Below are 13,914 nucleotides of genomic sequence, written 5' to 3'. Positions count from 1 at the left end.
CATGGATCACAGACACCAACATGTCCCCAGTGGCAGCATGGATCATAGACATCTACATGGCCCCATGGACCATATATATCAACATGATAGCAGCACAGACCACAGATATCAACACAGCCTGGTGGCATATAAATTGACTTTAATATCCTTTTGTGGTATAGTCCATAAAGGGAAAAAGTTCTAGATTGCTTTACATAATTATATTAATGTTGCTAGTGTTGATGGTATTATGTATTATTCTATGGACCTGAGCAATTGAGTAATTATGATATTCTAATTACATTATTCTTGTCTTGTTGAGAACTTGGGTAAAAGGATATAGACCCAGATATATTGTAAATACATGCAAGTGTAAAAATAATTTATATTCTTAATTTGAACTGCACAGTACAAATTAATGTTCTTTTATATTTTTGTTGTTTTTCTGAGACAGGGTTTCTCTGTGTAGCCTTGGCTGTCCTGGAACTCACCCTGTAGACCATCCTGGCCTCAAACTCAGAGCTCCACCTGCTTCTTCTGCCTCTGGAGTGCTGGGACTAAAGGTGTGTGCCACTACACCTAGCCTGAAAATATTTTTATCTTAAAGGATAAAAAAAAAAGGAAAAATGCTGGTAATTACTGAAACAGAGGATGAATGTGAGCTCTTTTCAGTGTGTACACGCTCATTAGAGAGCACACAGGTGCACATGCACGTAGAGGGCAGAAAACAATCTCAAGTCTCACCCTCGGGAACACCACCTTTGAAACTGTCTCATTTGCCTACAGCTTACAAATTTACCTGGACAGCCTTGGCCAGTAAGCCCCAGGGATCCTTCCATTTCTGCCTCCCCTGGGCTAGGGTTAAAAGCCATGCCATAAAGCACATTTTTTAATATGGGTTCTAATAGACCAAGCACTTTACCAAGTAAGCTATTCCCATAGCCTTTTTTTTTTAATTGGGTTTTAAATGTCTATAATAAAAAGACTTCTTGTTGGTGTTGTTGTTTGAGACAGGGATCTCATGTAGTCTAGGATGACCTCAAACAAGCTTGTGTAGCCAAGCTGGACCTTCAACTCGAGATCTTCCTCCACCTCCCAGGTGCAGGAATTACAGGCATGGCCCTCCTTGCCTGGCTCCATAATAACGACTTTGAAAAATAAAAGCAATGGTCTATTTGGTCACTGCTCATCTCACCCATGAGAGTCTCTCAACTTATGTATAAGTTGTCTGTTTTCTATACCACACTCCGCCATCTCATGTGAATTCATTTGACAGACAACACAAGAGTTGGAAACCAGACCAGAACAAAATCCCGGGAACATATCCTGGTTTTTCTGCCCTGTTATAACCTCCCTTACACCACAGAAGTGGTAAAGGTGTACTCTTCCCCCTTGAGCTGAGAGCATGGAATCCCCTGCAATTTCCTTTGCACCCACAATTTTTCTCCATGTGTGCACTTCAGGGTCTGGCAAGTCTATTTTTTGGACTTCAGGTCACCCACTCTTGCTCCACATACACCCTGTCTCTTGTTTTATTCATGTGAGCCTAATTTAGATATGTTGTTTTCAAAGGTAGTATGTGAAGGGTCACTTATTATAGTTTCTGCCATGTAAGAGAGACTTTCCACGGACTATAAGCTCTAAAACACTGTGGCAAAGATAAGTGGCTTTCTTTTTGTAATGCCTACTGATCTCTCCAGAACCTCACCAGAAGCAAATTCACATGTGAAACAGACATTGCACCTTTACTGTGTGTTAAAAAAGGGGGTAGAGGGTGTTGAATCTATACGCTGCAAACAGACTCGTCCACCAAGTTCTGTATATAACTAAGGAATAATAATTCATATTTGAAGGGTAGAAGAGCAACACTGTGTGAGGGCCTCTCACAAGCTAGGCAATTATTCCATCACCATGAAGCTACATTTCCCGACACACTTCTGGGAAACTCAGGCGTGAACTCAGTGCCTCCAGTATGTATACTGTACAAGTACTTTACCACTGGTTACAATCCTCCAGGCCTTTTTTTGTTTTTGCTTTTATTTTGAGGAAGGGTCTCACTAAGTTACCTACACTGGACTTAAACTCACTCTGTACCTTTAGCAAACCTTGAATTTTTTAATACTCCTGCCTCAGCTGCTCAAACGGCTTGTGTTACAAACCTGTACAATCACACCAAACTCTAATAACTGCCAAAAAAGATGCCAAACACTTAGAAGATAAACTATCATACTGATCACTAATAAAGCTAAAATTACATAGCAAACAACAATACACTATCATTGAAGAAAATTCTTGATTTAGGTTTCAGCATAAAAAAATAAGAAAAATGAGTGGAAAAATACACCTTAAAACAAAAAATATGGGGAGTCATAATTTCATTTATCTGAAACTCATCAATAAATTTTCAGTGAATAACAACAGTCTTATCATGTATAACTTACCTGGGCTGACAACGTTCACATAGATATGTATCAGGAATGTGCTGCCTGTCAATCCCCATGCAGTCAATATGTTGCCAAACACTTAAAAAGAAAAAGCAAAATACAACAAGAACAGAAAACATTAAGGCCATCCATAAGACTTAATATTCCATCTATCATTTAAGAAATGCCTACTTTGAGTTTAGCACGCACTAAGCTGTTTCCTTAGGTAGAAAAAAGTCTGAGGTGCAAAAATAGGGCAACTACAAAATGCATATAATCAATTTCTAAAGCAAATGCAATTTAAAATGTAAAAGGTAATGGCTTAAAATAGTATTAGAAACCTGAAGCTATCCAACTCAACCCTCATATAGTCATCAGCAGGACAAGAATCTGATCTGGAAAAGCAGGAAGAAAAGGTGTCAGTGAAACAGTTATCAGTTATCAGCTATGAGAAGAGGACCAAAAAGTGGTCAGTCTACATAAAGAGAACTGTTCCTTTTGTGAAATCAGGGGAATGGAGCAAAGATAAATTATATTTTCTGATCACATTTAACAACTTTGGGGGCATACAGTATTAATTGAAAGGTAAGGAAATAGAAAGAAAGAATAAAAAAGACTTCTAACATTTCATACTTTAAAAGAACAGAACTAAAATCATCCCAAAGACATCAAAGAACCCAAGAGGCCACTGGCAAGGAACGGAATTTCATTACTTTGAAGTATATGGGCAAGCATGAAGCAAACTTCTCTAATATGTTGTTATTCATAAAAATTCAAGTGTCTGAAACTGAATTTGAGTTCCTTTAAATTCAAACTTGAGGAGCTGGAAAGGTAGCTCAGTGGCTAAGAACATTGCCTGCTCTTCCAGAGGTCCTGAGTTCAATTCCCAGAAACCACATGGTGGCTCACAACCATCTGATATGATCTGATGCCCATTTCTGGCCTGCAGGTGTACATGCAGACAGGACATTCACATACATAAAATACATAAATAAGTCTTAAATTCAAACTTGAAGCTTAAAAAAGAAAGAATGCTATCTATTCCTTACACATAATCATCCACTTTTATAAAATCACCTTTGCGTATATACATATGAGTGTCTGTGTGTGCACATGCTATAGGCCAAGTGTGGAGGTCAGAGACCAACTTTCTCAAGTTGGTTCTCTCCCTCTACCATGTGGGTCCCAGAGGACAAACTCAGCTTGTCAGGCTGGACAGCAGTCACTGGGTCATCTCACAGCCCTATTTTGTCACTTCTAATATAAATGTACTAAACTAAATGGTTTTTTTTTTTTTTTACTTCTCTACTGATAATCATCCAGAAGGTCTAAGTAGCAAATTATGTTAGATTTATGAGGTTATTATGTCATACAGAAAACATAAGCAAAGGTAGAAAACAAAAGAGAAGAGTTCCAGATGTCAGAGGTCAAAACACTGACTATGAGCAACAGGGACACTGAAAAAATAAAAAGAAGCAATTCAAAGAAAGAGAAAAAAGATTAGTCCTTGGAAAACACAACAGGATGAATAAAAATAAAATAGAGGTTGAGTAGGATGTACAGACTAGATAGACAGACACTGAGTCATAATAAGAGAGTTACTTCAAGGCAAATACCTTAAATAATCCAATAACTGTAACTTCAAGAATATATAGGTAGTTATAAAAAACAAAAACAAAAAGCAAAATGAAACAAAGATCCCTAAGGATATCTACGTGAATACCAAATGTAACAACCATTTATTATATGTCACTATCTGAGTAGCTGCGTCAAAAGAAGACCATTCCTTACATTATACTTTCAATAAAAATATTGCAACATAGTATTTATCACATTAAAAGAGGTCTTTTATATAACTGATGACAATAAGAATGATACTTTCTAATATAAGGCAGAAAATACATCCCCAAAGTCATTTAGTTTTGTAAATTTGCCTTCCCAAAAAATCTACAAGTCATTATTTAAAATAAGTATCATAAATAATGAGAATTTATTTCTAAAATTTAAAGGTACCATGGTATTTTATTATTAAAATAAAATTATTTACAAATCTTCCATTTAAGAAAACAGGGCATAGTGGCACACGCCTTTAATCACAGCACTTGGGAGGCAGAAGCAGATGAGTCTCTGTGAGTTCGAGCCCAGCCTGGTCTACAAAGTGAGTCCAGGACAGGCAAGGCTACACAGAGAAACCCTGTCTGAAGGAAAAAAACCAGAAAACAAAAAGCCAAATTGCACCTTTTACATTACTTTCCTACTTATTAGCAGATAAATGAATGTTTTAAATATAAATGTGTTTCCATCAATGATACTTAAAAACTAATCATTAAATCTAATTTGTAAATTGATGGAACAATTTATAAATAACACACACAAAAAAATTACAGTTGGCTCTCAGCTGCAGTTTAACTCACTCTCAAATATGGATTTATGGAGCCAAGAGTCATCAAACCAGATAATGAAGCTATGCCTTAAGGACCAAGACCAGGAAATTCTGTGAAGCCATCAAACTTTCTTGCCTTCTACAATGTGCTACATAACTATTCTCTGCTCCCTGCATAGGCACATAATGGACTTAATAACTTCAGAGCGGAATCCTAGTGTTCCATCTGTACTCTCACTAAGCTTCACTCAGAGAGACAGGGAGGGACAGAGCAGCAGAAGGAAGAAGGAAGGAGGGAGGGAGGAAAGAAACCCACTTTCTGTCCCAATCACCTTCTCCAGGGGAGGAGGCCTTTCTTGGTGGCTGAACCAGGGTTTGGGGAGGGGAGACTGGTTCTGGTTCAAGAAGACTCCAGAGTGCTGCAAGGTTCAAGCCAAAGGTTGTAAGAAAATAAGATCAAAAACTGATTAGGATCCTTTAATATAGCTTAAAACTGATCACTGCCTAATTCCTAACAGGGATTTCTAATAAACCATAAAACAGCTTCTTTTAAAGAGTAATTTTTAAGGTGTGTGTGTGTGTCTGTGTGTGTCTGTGCGTGCACGCGCACGCACACAAACATGCATGTGTGATTATGAAGGCCATAAGAGGATTATTCCTAGTTAGGTCTCCTGGAGCTGGACTTACAAATGGTTTTAGGTTGCCCCATGTGAGTGCTGGGAACTGAACTTGATTCCTCTCCAAGATTAGTGTGTTACTGCTGAAACCTCTCTCTAGTCCTAAAGTAGCTTCTTTTAAATAAAGGATTTTTTTTTTCTAGGAAAAAATAAATTGCATCTACAGAGGCAGCCATCCTACTTAAGAAACAAATTAATTCCTTCAAAAGTGCCCTAACTAGTTTTTCCAAATTAATAATCAAAGTTTAAAAGCATTCAAGAAAAAAAATGAGCTAGTTAGTGGTGTGAAATATTTACCTGCATTTGTCACAACAGATCATGTATCCGTCATCATGTGTAAAACCACATATGCACCTGGTTACATCAGTACCGTAACTTCCATCTTCAGATGTGCTGATTGTAGTAGCACTAGAAGTCTCATCAAAATTAGGAGTGGTAAATATGCCTACTTCGTTTTTGCTAATGAGACCTGATGGAGGAGGGGATGCTGGAGGAGTTGGAGGAGGACGAGCACCATAATTATGGTCCTAAATAACAGAATATAGAACAGCACAATATGAGTTTCAATGACATAAACTAGGCAAATTAAATAAAAATTTGAATACTTAGTAACATAAAATTGGTCCATTCCCTCCTTAATACTGTTAAAATAATGACACAAGACTAATAAATAAAATCACAGTGGTAAGTTAATGTCACATCAATGACATTTCCCTCCCTTCACAACAGAAACCACATTCCCAGTCCTGTGACGACACGGTTTTACTTTCAGGAAGAGAGCAAGTTTATGATGTGAGAAGAAGGATAAAATCCCAAACTCCACAGAAATAAAAAGCCAAAGAACAGCAAAAACTGGGCTGGAGAGATGGCTCCGCAGATAAAGGTGCTTGCCACAGAGCCTAGCAGCCTGAATTCAATACCGAGGACACATGTGGTAGAAGGAGAGAACCTACTTGACTTCCACACATGTGCACACCCTATTCCTCCAGACAAACAGAGGTCAATACTAACAGAAGGTACATCATCACTGTAAAATATATAATTGGAACTTTAAACATCTGGTTTTTTTATTTTCCTCTAAGCAATGAAACCTCTCATAACTGTACTTTCCTAGTAATCATAACTCTAGCCAGCCCAGTAACTCTGAATCAAATTACTATAGGACCCTCAGTAGGAAATAAAAAAGCTTTTATCTGGCCAGCTGTGAAACAGGGATGAAAAATGAAAAGTACCTTTCAAGAGTTTGTTTTAAAAATAAATTATATATATATATATTCAATATAAAGTGATACATAATAATAAGGTGAAGCCAAAGAGCTGTCTTAACAGTTAGGAAGAGCATACACTGTTCTTCTATAGGACCCAAGTTATGTCCTCAGAACCCATACCAGGCTGCTCATAATCACTGTAACTCCAGCTACAATGAACCCAATGCCTCTCAGACACCTGTACTGTTCATACCCACATGCAGACACACACCACAAATTAAAAATAATAAAAACAGCCAAGTGTGGTACTGCACATTTTTAATCCCAGCACCGAGGAGGCAGAGGCAGGCCAATCTCTGAGTTTTGAGGGCAGCCTGGTCTATACAGCTAGTTCCAGGGCTACATAGAGACCCTGTCTCAAAACACAAAAACAAACAAAGATATAAATGAATCTTTACGATGGCACCCGGAGGAAGGATAGCAGACTACCAAGAAGAAACTTGATACCCTAGCATCATATTCAAGGGGAGGAGGACCCCATCAGTCACAGTCATAGGGAAGGGGAAAGGGGTGAAAGCGGGAGGGAGGGAGGAAGGGGAGGATGCACGGAATGGGATAGCAATTGAAATGTAATATGAATGATTTTATTTTTCAATTAAAAAAAAAACATTTAAAAAATTTTTTAAAAATCTTTAGAAAAACAACTATATAACTTACTAATTAACATGTAACTTAGAATTAATGGTAAATAGAACATCTATAGTCTTTTCATTGATGTTAAAAATATCAAGATAAATACAATAACAATTTTTTAAAAACCTACAGATTTCCACAGAATTTTGTTCCCTTAATAGCAGTTAGGTTAAAGTATAAACTATATACTTATGAATATAAAACGGCTGTACTTTTTAAATATTTTCTTAAGCACGATACCACACACATCTCTCAACCACTTCTCACTTTACAGAAGTCCTACTGAAGCCACATTCAACACTTACCGCATAGGGCAAACCAATGTAACTGTGTGAGTGATGGGAGCTGCTGGTGTATAGCTGGTGGGGGTAACTGTTGGATTTCTCAACTACCACAGGGCTAGCTTCTACGGATTCTGGTCTAGGGGAAAGAAGTTCCAGCAATTAGAATTTCATTCATTTTTCTGTTTCAATCCATTAAAATTTATAAGTGCTTATATTAAAATACTTCAAAACCAATACAATGTCTATTTACATACAGTACATGCATAGCTGTGGGTAGATTCATCCTCTGTAGATTCTGTCATAACAAAAATTTTACTTAATAACATGAATATCCTAATACCAAGTTCAATTATAGTTTCCCGTTGTTTAAAAGGTGTCCGTCCACTGCTGGGGATGGTGCATGTCTGTAATCATAACACTGTAGGGCTGAAGTAAGAACCAAGAGTTCAGGGCCAGCATGTGCTGTAAGTAAAACCGTAAACAAAACTCCAAATTACTAGAGACTAAGCTTTGTGCCACAAAGAAACATCCAAAAGGGTGGCCAGAGTGGCAGAAATAGTTTTAAGTAAGATTAAAGGCAGATTGAGTCTCTGGCTTGAATGTTAAGTATGCACTTCAATGGTCAAAACAGTGTGTTAAATGTGCTGGGACAGAGCAGACTCTAGGGAAATGTCATTAAGTTAAAGAACAGGGAACCTCACCTTGTACCAGGACTTATGGCTGAAACAAACAAGCAGTAGTCTGTGTTTAGTGACTAGCTTTTAGGTCTGGCCTAATAAGAGTTAAGAGATGGTGATGACCCGATTGCTAATACTACTGAGAATAGCAACTTCCCAACTGTTGTTATTTTGAAAGCTCCTTGTCCTAGCATTTTACCTATAACATTTTCCCAACTTCTTCATACCAACACCCCCTCAACCCAGCCTGGTTTTGTCTAATTGCTATTGATCAGTGTAACAGTAGATCAATATCCATGGTCAACTTTCTCCTATTCAAATCCAGAACAATACAATCTGTCTCTATGCCTTTATTTCGTAACACTGCAGCCACTACCTGATTGGTTTTTTTTATGACAATCTTTATCCTACTTCTTGTCCTGAGACCAGCTGGATTAAAAACAACTTTTACAGTTAACGCTTTCTTAGCCTACCTTCACACAGGCTCATTAGTGTCAAATGGATGATGTCATAAGACCCAGTGTGCCAGAATGAGCAGAAAGAAGCACAAGATGAGATTGCTGAGTCATGCTAGAGATTACAATCTCCAATACAATCAAGATACTTTAAGAAGTAATATGCACTATTGAATTTGTCTCATAGCTTCAAATTCAGTACATGATCATGGATAAAATTTAAATACAAAAGTACTTATAAAAGCAAAATATTCTATCTTCCTCCATTCTCAAGTCAACAATTATTCCATGTACACCTTTCTAATTTATGTTATAAATACACTTACACTCTTCCTCTTTTTTAAGTTTTTCGAGACAAGGTTCTCTGTATAGCCTTGGCTGTCCTCACTTTGTAGACCAGGCTAGACTCACACTCACAGAGACCTGCCTGCCTCTGCCTCCTGAGTGCTGGGATTAAAGGCGTGTACCACCTGGCTTAAAGCTGCACATTTAAAAAACTAAGAATATATTATATTTACTTACATATATACCTTACTCTTGTAATAATTGCTTATTTGCCTTGGGCTTCTTTCTTAATGTTTTATTTTTATTTTAGATGTTCTGGTATTTTGCTTGCATGTATGTTTGTGTGAGGGTGTTGAACGGATCCCCCGGAACTGGAATTACTGACAGTTGTGAGCTACCATGTAGTTGCTGGGAATTAAATCCAGGGCCTCTGGAAGAACGATCCGTGCTCTTAATCACTGAGCTATCACCCTAGCCCCTTGCTTCAGGCGTCTGACTATTAAGATTACAGGAGTGACCCACCATGTCTGCCTCCTTTTTGGGGAGTTGGGGAATAATAGTTCCACATAGTACAAGCTAGAACTCACTATGTAGCTAAGCCTAGCCTTGAACCCCTGATCTTCCTGCCCCCACTGCCTAAATGCTGAGACTATAGGCATAATCCATTATGGATGCCTAACTTGGAAAAATAGTTGAATTCTGTAATAATAATTCTCATGAAGGAAGTATGTCTAAAGTATAAGATTCACTCTTTTATTTATACAGTGCTCTGCCTGCATGTACACCTGCAGGCCAGAAGAGGGCATTCGATCTCATTATAGATGGTTGTGAGCCACCATGTGGTTGCTGGGGATTGAACCCAGCTCCTCTGCAAGAACAGGCAGTGCTCTTAACCACTGAGCCTTCTCTCTAGCCTCAAGATTCACTCTTAAGTATGTAATCAACTGCAGTGCAATGAGGAGTATGGACAAAACTGGTACTGTGGAGTAGCTAAAGAAATCAAGTCAAGCTTATGTGTAAATGTAGAAGAGGTCCAGCATGTGAAACAGCGAAATACTTTTCAAAATATCAGGATTCAAATATGGCTACAATAACGACAAGAAAGAAAGGCCATACAAGAAAGCACAAGTGGCTTTAAGCAGATGCCTATGCTGAATATTTACACTTACTACAAGTGATTTCTCAAATAACTTTATTATTTACTGTGTATACATGTGTACATTTGGTAACATGGTGCACACATGGAAACCAGAGAATACCTTTTGGGAGTCAGCTCCCTCCTTCCACCATGTGGACACTGAGAATCCAGCTAAGGCCATCATGCTTGGAGGCAAGTAAGTCATCTTGATGGCTCACTAAAATCAGCTTTTTTTTCCCTTCGAGACAAGGTTTCTCTGTGCAGCTTTGGCTGTCCTGGACTCCCTTTGTAGAACAGGCTGGCCTCAAACTCACAGCAATCCACCTGCCTCTGCCTCCCAAGTGCTGGGATTAAAGCATGCACCACCACTGCCTGGCACTAAAAGCAATTTTTAAAACAAGGAAACAAATGGCATAAAAATACTGGGTGACATTTATCAACTTAAAACTTGTATTACGATTATGTATGTGATCTGTATATGTGTACTATGCAGGTTGTACATGTGTCACAGCACGTATGGAGATCAGACTTTCAGGTCTCTCCTTCCTTGGGGGTGGGGGTGGGGCCACCAATGATAGAACTCGGGCCATTGGGCTTACACAGAAAGTGCAATGGTTGTCCTTAACTATAATGAATGCAGGATTTAATTAAAATTTAAAAAAAAACAGCACTCCTGAGGCTAGGGCAAGAGGAGTTCCATGGCTAACAAGCATCATCTGACTTAGCAGCGCCATTTTGAGGGGTTTATCGTAAGGAAGCACGTGATATCTACTAAAGTCAGACCATGGATCTGACATGTCTGTTATAGAAATCTTTTCAATATTTAAACAGAAAAGTATTAAATCTAAGAAAACTAACTATATTTGTATATGAATAATAGGTGAGTAGAAACTAATAGCAACAAACTGCTATAATCAAGGCTATAGACATTTTTCTTCTAAAATCTCTTAAAACATTACAAAGCTTTAATGATTTCTTAATGGCAGAGCTAAGAAAATAATGTAATAAACTTTTGTGTATATATCAGCTAGTGTTTTGTGTAGCCAATTATGCATATATATATGCATAAATGCCTAGATAATATATAGACAAAATTGGTTATCAATAAATTACATTAGGGCCAGTGAGATGGCTCAGTGAATTAAGACTTGTCAAGATTCACAACATAAGTACAATTCTTGGGACCCACATGGCGGGAAGACAGAACAGATTCCTAAAGTTTTTCTCCAACCTTTACAGATGCCCTGTGGCACTGGAGCCCAGGAACATACATAAGCACACAATAAATAAGTAAATATACTAAAAAAAAAATCCCAAACAAACAAATCAGGGCTAGTGAAGTAATGGATCGTTAAGGAGAATTTATAGCCACAATTCTACTAATCCAGCATAATCCCTAACTACATTAAATATTTGTCCTTATGTCCACAGATAAGTATAGTTCTCATCAATGAAACGTCTCTATGCAACAGACAGAGACCACTATAGAAAACACAACCAATTGAAGTCCACAGTTGTGGAGCCCAGTTACAAAGGATACATCTATAAAACAACTCCCGCACCTAAGGCTCAGGGAACACTGAGGAAGAGTGGGTGGAAAGACTATAAGAAAGAGCCAGAGGGTGACAGAGTTTGCTGAGACAGTGTCTCCAAGTAATGTCAGAAGCTACACTCATAAAGTGTCACCAAGATGAACACCTAAACATGAGCTGAACAAGGATAGTAACAACGGACATGCCAAAGTGAATGGAGGAAAGACCAAAAGACTTCAACCCTACAAAACAACTATAGGCAACTAAGGACTGCTGAGAGGAGGAGACACAGTCTTCCCTAAGAAAGAGCACATCAACTGGTTCTCCAATACCAAAAGGTCAGCCTTCAAAACACACATGCAAGTAGTCTGAGTAGGTTCTACTTATGTACTTAGGAATAAACACACACACACACAAACACACACACACACACACACACACACACACACACACACACACACACACACACACAAATTAACAAAAAGAGGCCACAAATTCAAAAGAGATAGGGGTATGTGGGAGGGTTTAGAGAGGAAAGGGATTTGTTTTATAATCTCAAAAAATTAAAAAAAAATTTTAAAAGTATTCAATTTACCCACCTTGAAGTGGGGGAAGGGGAGTGCTTGCTTCCAGGAGCAGCCACCTGTACCTCTAGTCCAGGGGGACCTGATGCCCTCCTCTGGCTTCTGCAGGGCAGCTGCACTCATAAGCACATGACCATGCACACATGCACACACAGTTTTTAAAATTACATTATCAAAATAAGCCAGGCACAAGAAAACAAACACTTTATGATTCCACTTACAAGAAGAACCTAGCATAAGCAAAGACAGAAACCAAATACAATTTACAAAGTACTGGGGAAAAATAAAGGGAAAGAAAGATCATCACTTAATGAAGATTTTGTGTAGGATGAGGAAAGACATTTAGAAATTGGTGACAGCTGCTCAACATTCTGTCTGCACTGAATGACACTTGAAACTATACACCTAAAGTATCTATTATGATACTTTTATCATAATAGAAATATTTTATTGTGGGCTGGAGAGATGGCTCAGAGGTTAAGAGCACTGTCTGTTTTTCCAAAAGTCCTGAGTTCAATCTCCAGCAACCACATGGTGGCTCACAACCATCTACAATGAGATCTGGTGCGTTCTTCTGGCAGGCAGGCACACATGAGGGCAGAATATGTATAAATAATTATTTTTTAAAAAAAGAAAAGAAAAAAGAAATATTTTATCCTTCCACATGACCAGGCAATACAGGGCTGGGGTTATCACTTAGTGATGCATCACATGCTTAGCTTAAGTGAGGCCCTGGAGTCAATCCCAGCATTCCCCACCTCTGTCCCCCAAATGAGAAAACCAGGCAGTAGACTTAATGTGGCAGTGGCACTGTCAAAAGAAAAAGCCAAATCCTATGTCTCAAGAAAGCTAATACAAAGAAAAGTAATGCAAAGGTCCAATAATCTGCACAGACCTACATTTTCAGAAAGTGACCAAAGAACTATAGAAACAAAAGATAAAAAGATAAACAAACAGGCTGGGGGTGGTGCGCATGCCTTTAATTCCAGCACTCCAGAGGCAGAGGCAGGCGGATCGATGTGAGTTCAAGTCCAGCCTGGTCTACAAACTGAGTTCAGGACAGCCAAGGCTACATAGAGAAGCCCTGTCTCTAAAAACCAAAAAATAAAATAAAATAAATAAATAAACAAGATGCCATCAAGGGTTAACACAGGTGAGCCATGCAGGCTACTTCTGACCCTTGGGGTGGTACTAGGACCTGGAGAAGGTGAAATGCTACAGTCAAGCTTTGGTAAGCAAAGTGTGTGGTATGGCCAGTTTGCATCTGGCCCTAAGGGAGTTTCAGGGTGTGGTTTCCTTTGTCTCAGATGACTTGGAGACTGAAAGTAGCACTGTCTTGGGCTAAAACTGGTGGTAATGGACTCCTGATACATTGCTATCACAAGGCTATCATGAAGGTTGAGGTGCTGAGTCCTACTGGGATGGACTAAGCACAGTGAGACAAGCACTGCTCAGGGAAGTAATCTCTTTGTTCCTAAGTACTGTTCAGGGGCAATCCTAGCAGGGATGTTAAAGACCGGAGTCCAGCCTCTGATCTTCACAGATTAAGAAATCCGTTCTAACTGCTAAACTCTCAAGATCTAGCGTTCTACTAGA

The 13,914-nt window shown here is 38.6% G+C and overlaps 1 protein-coding gene across 5 annotated transcripts in view; it reads right to left on the bottom strand.

The window, feature by feature from the left end:
* Kmt2e (lysine methyltransferase 2E (inactive)) overlaps nucleotides 1-13,914 on the bottom strand; it is a 70,527-nt gene that overhangs the window by 35,549 nt on the left and 21,064 nt on the right. For all 5 annotated transcript variants that reach the window (XM_051152125.1, XM_051152124.1, XM_051152127.1 and 2 more), the window contains 3 exons: nucleotides 7,669-7,783; nucleotides 5,760-5,989; nucleotides 2,421-2,501 (listed from right to left, as the gene is read on the bottom strand). In XM_051152125.1, coding sequence (XP_051008082.1) covers nucleotides 2,421-2,501; nucleotides 5,760-5,989; nucleotides 7,669-7,783 — 426 coding nt within the window. The remainder of the gene's footprint in view (nucleotides 1-2,420; nucleotides 2,502-5,759; nucleotides 5,990-7,668; nucleotides 7,784-13,914) is intronic.

The sequence above is a fragment of the Acomys russatus genome, chromosome 10, assembly GCF_903995435.1.
Source record: "Acomys russatus chromosome 10, mAcoRus1.1, whole genome shotgun sequence".
In the NCBI taxonomy this organism is placed as follows: domain Eukaryota; kingdom Metazoa; phylum Chordata; class Mammalia; order Rodentia; family Muridae; genus Acomys; species Acomys russatus.
Note: the sequence above shows the minus strand (reverse complement) of the source record. Positions and strands in the feature narration are given on the sequence as shown.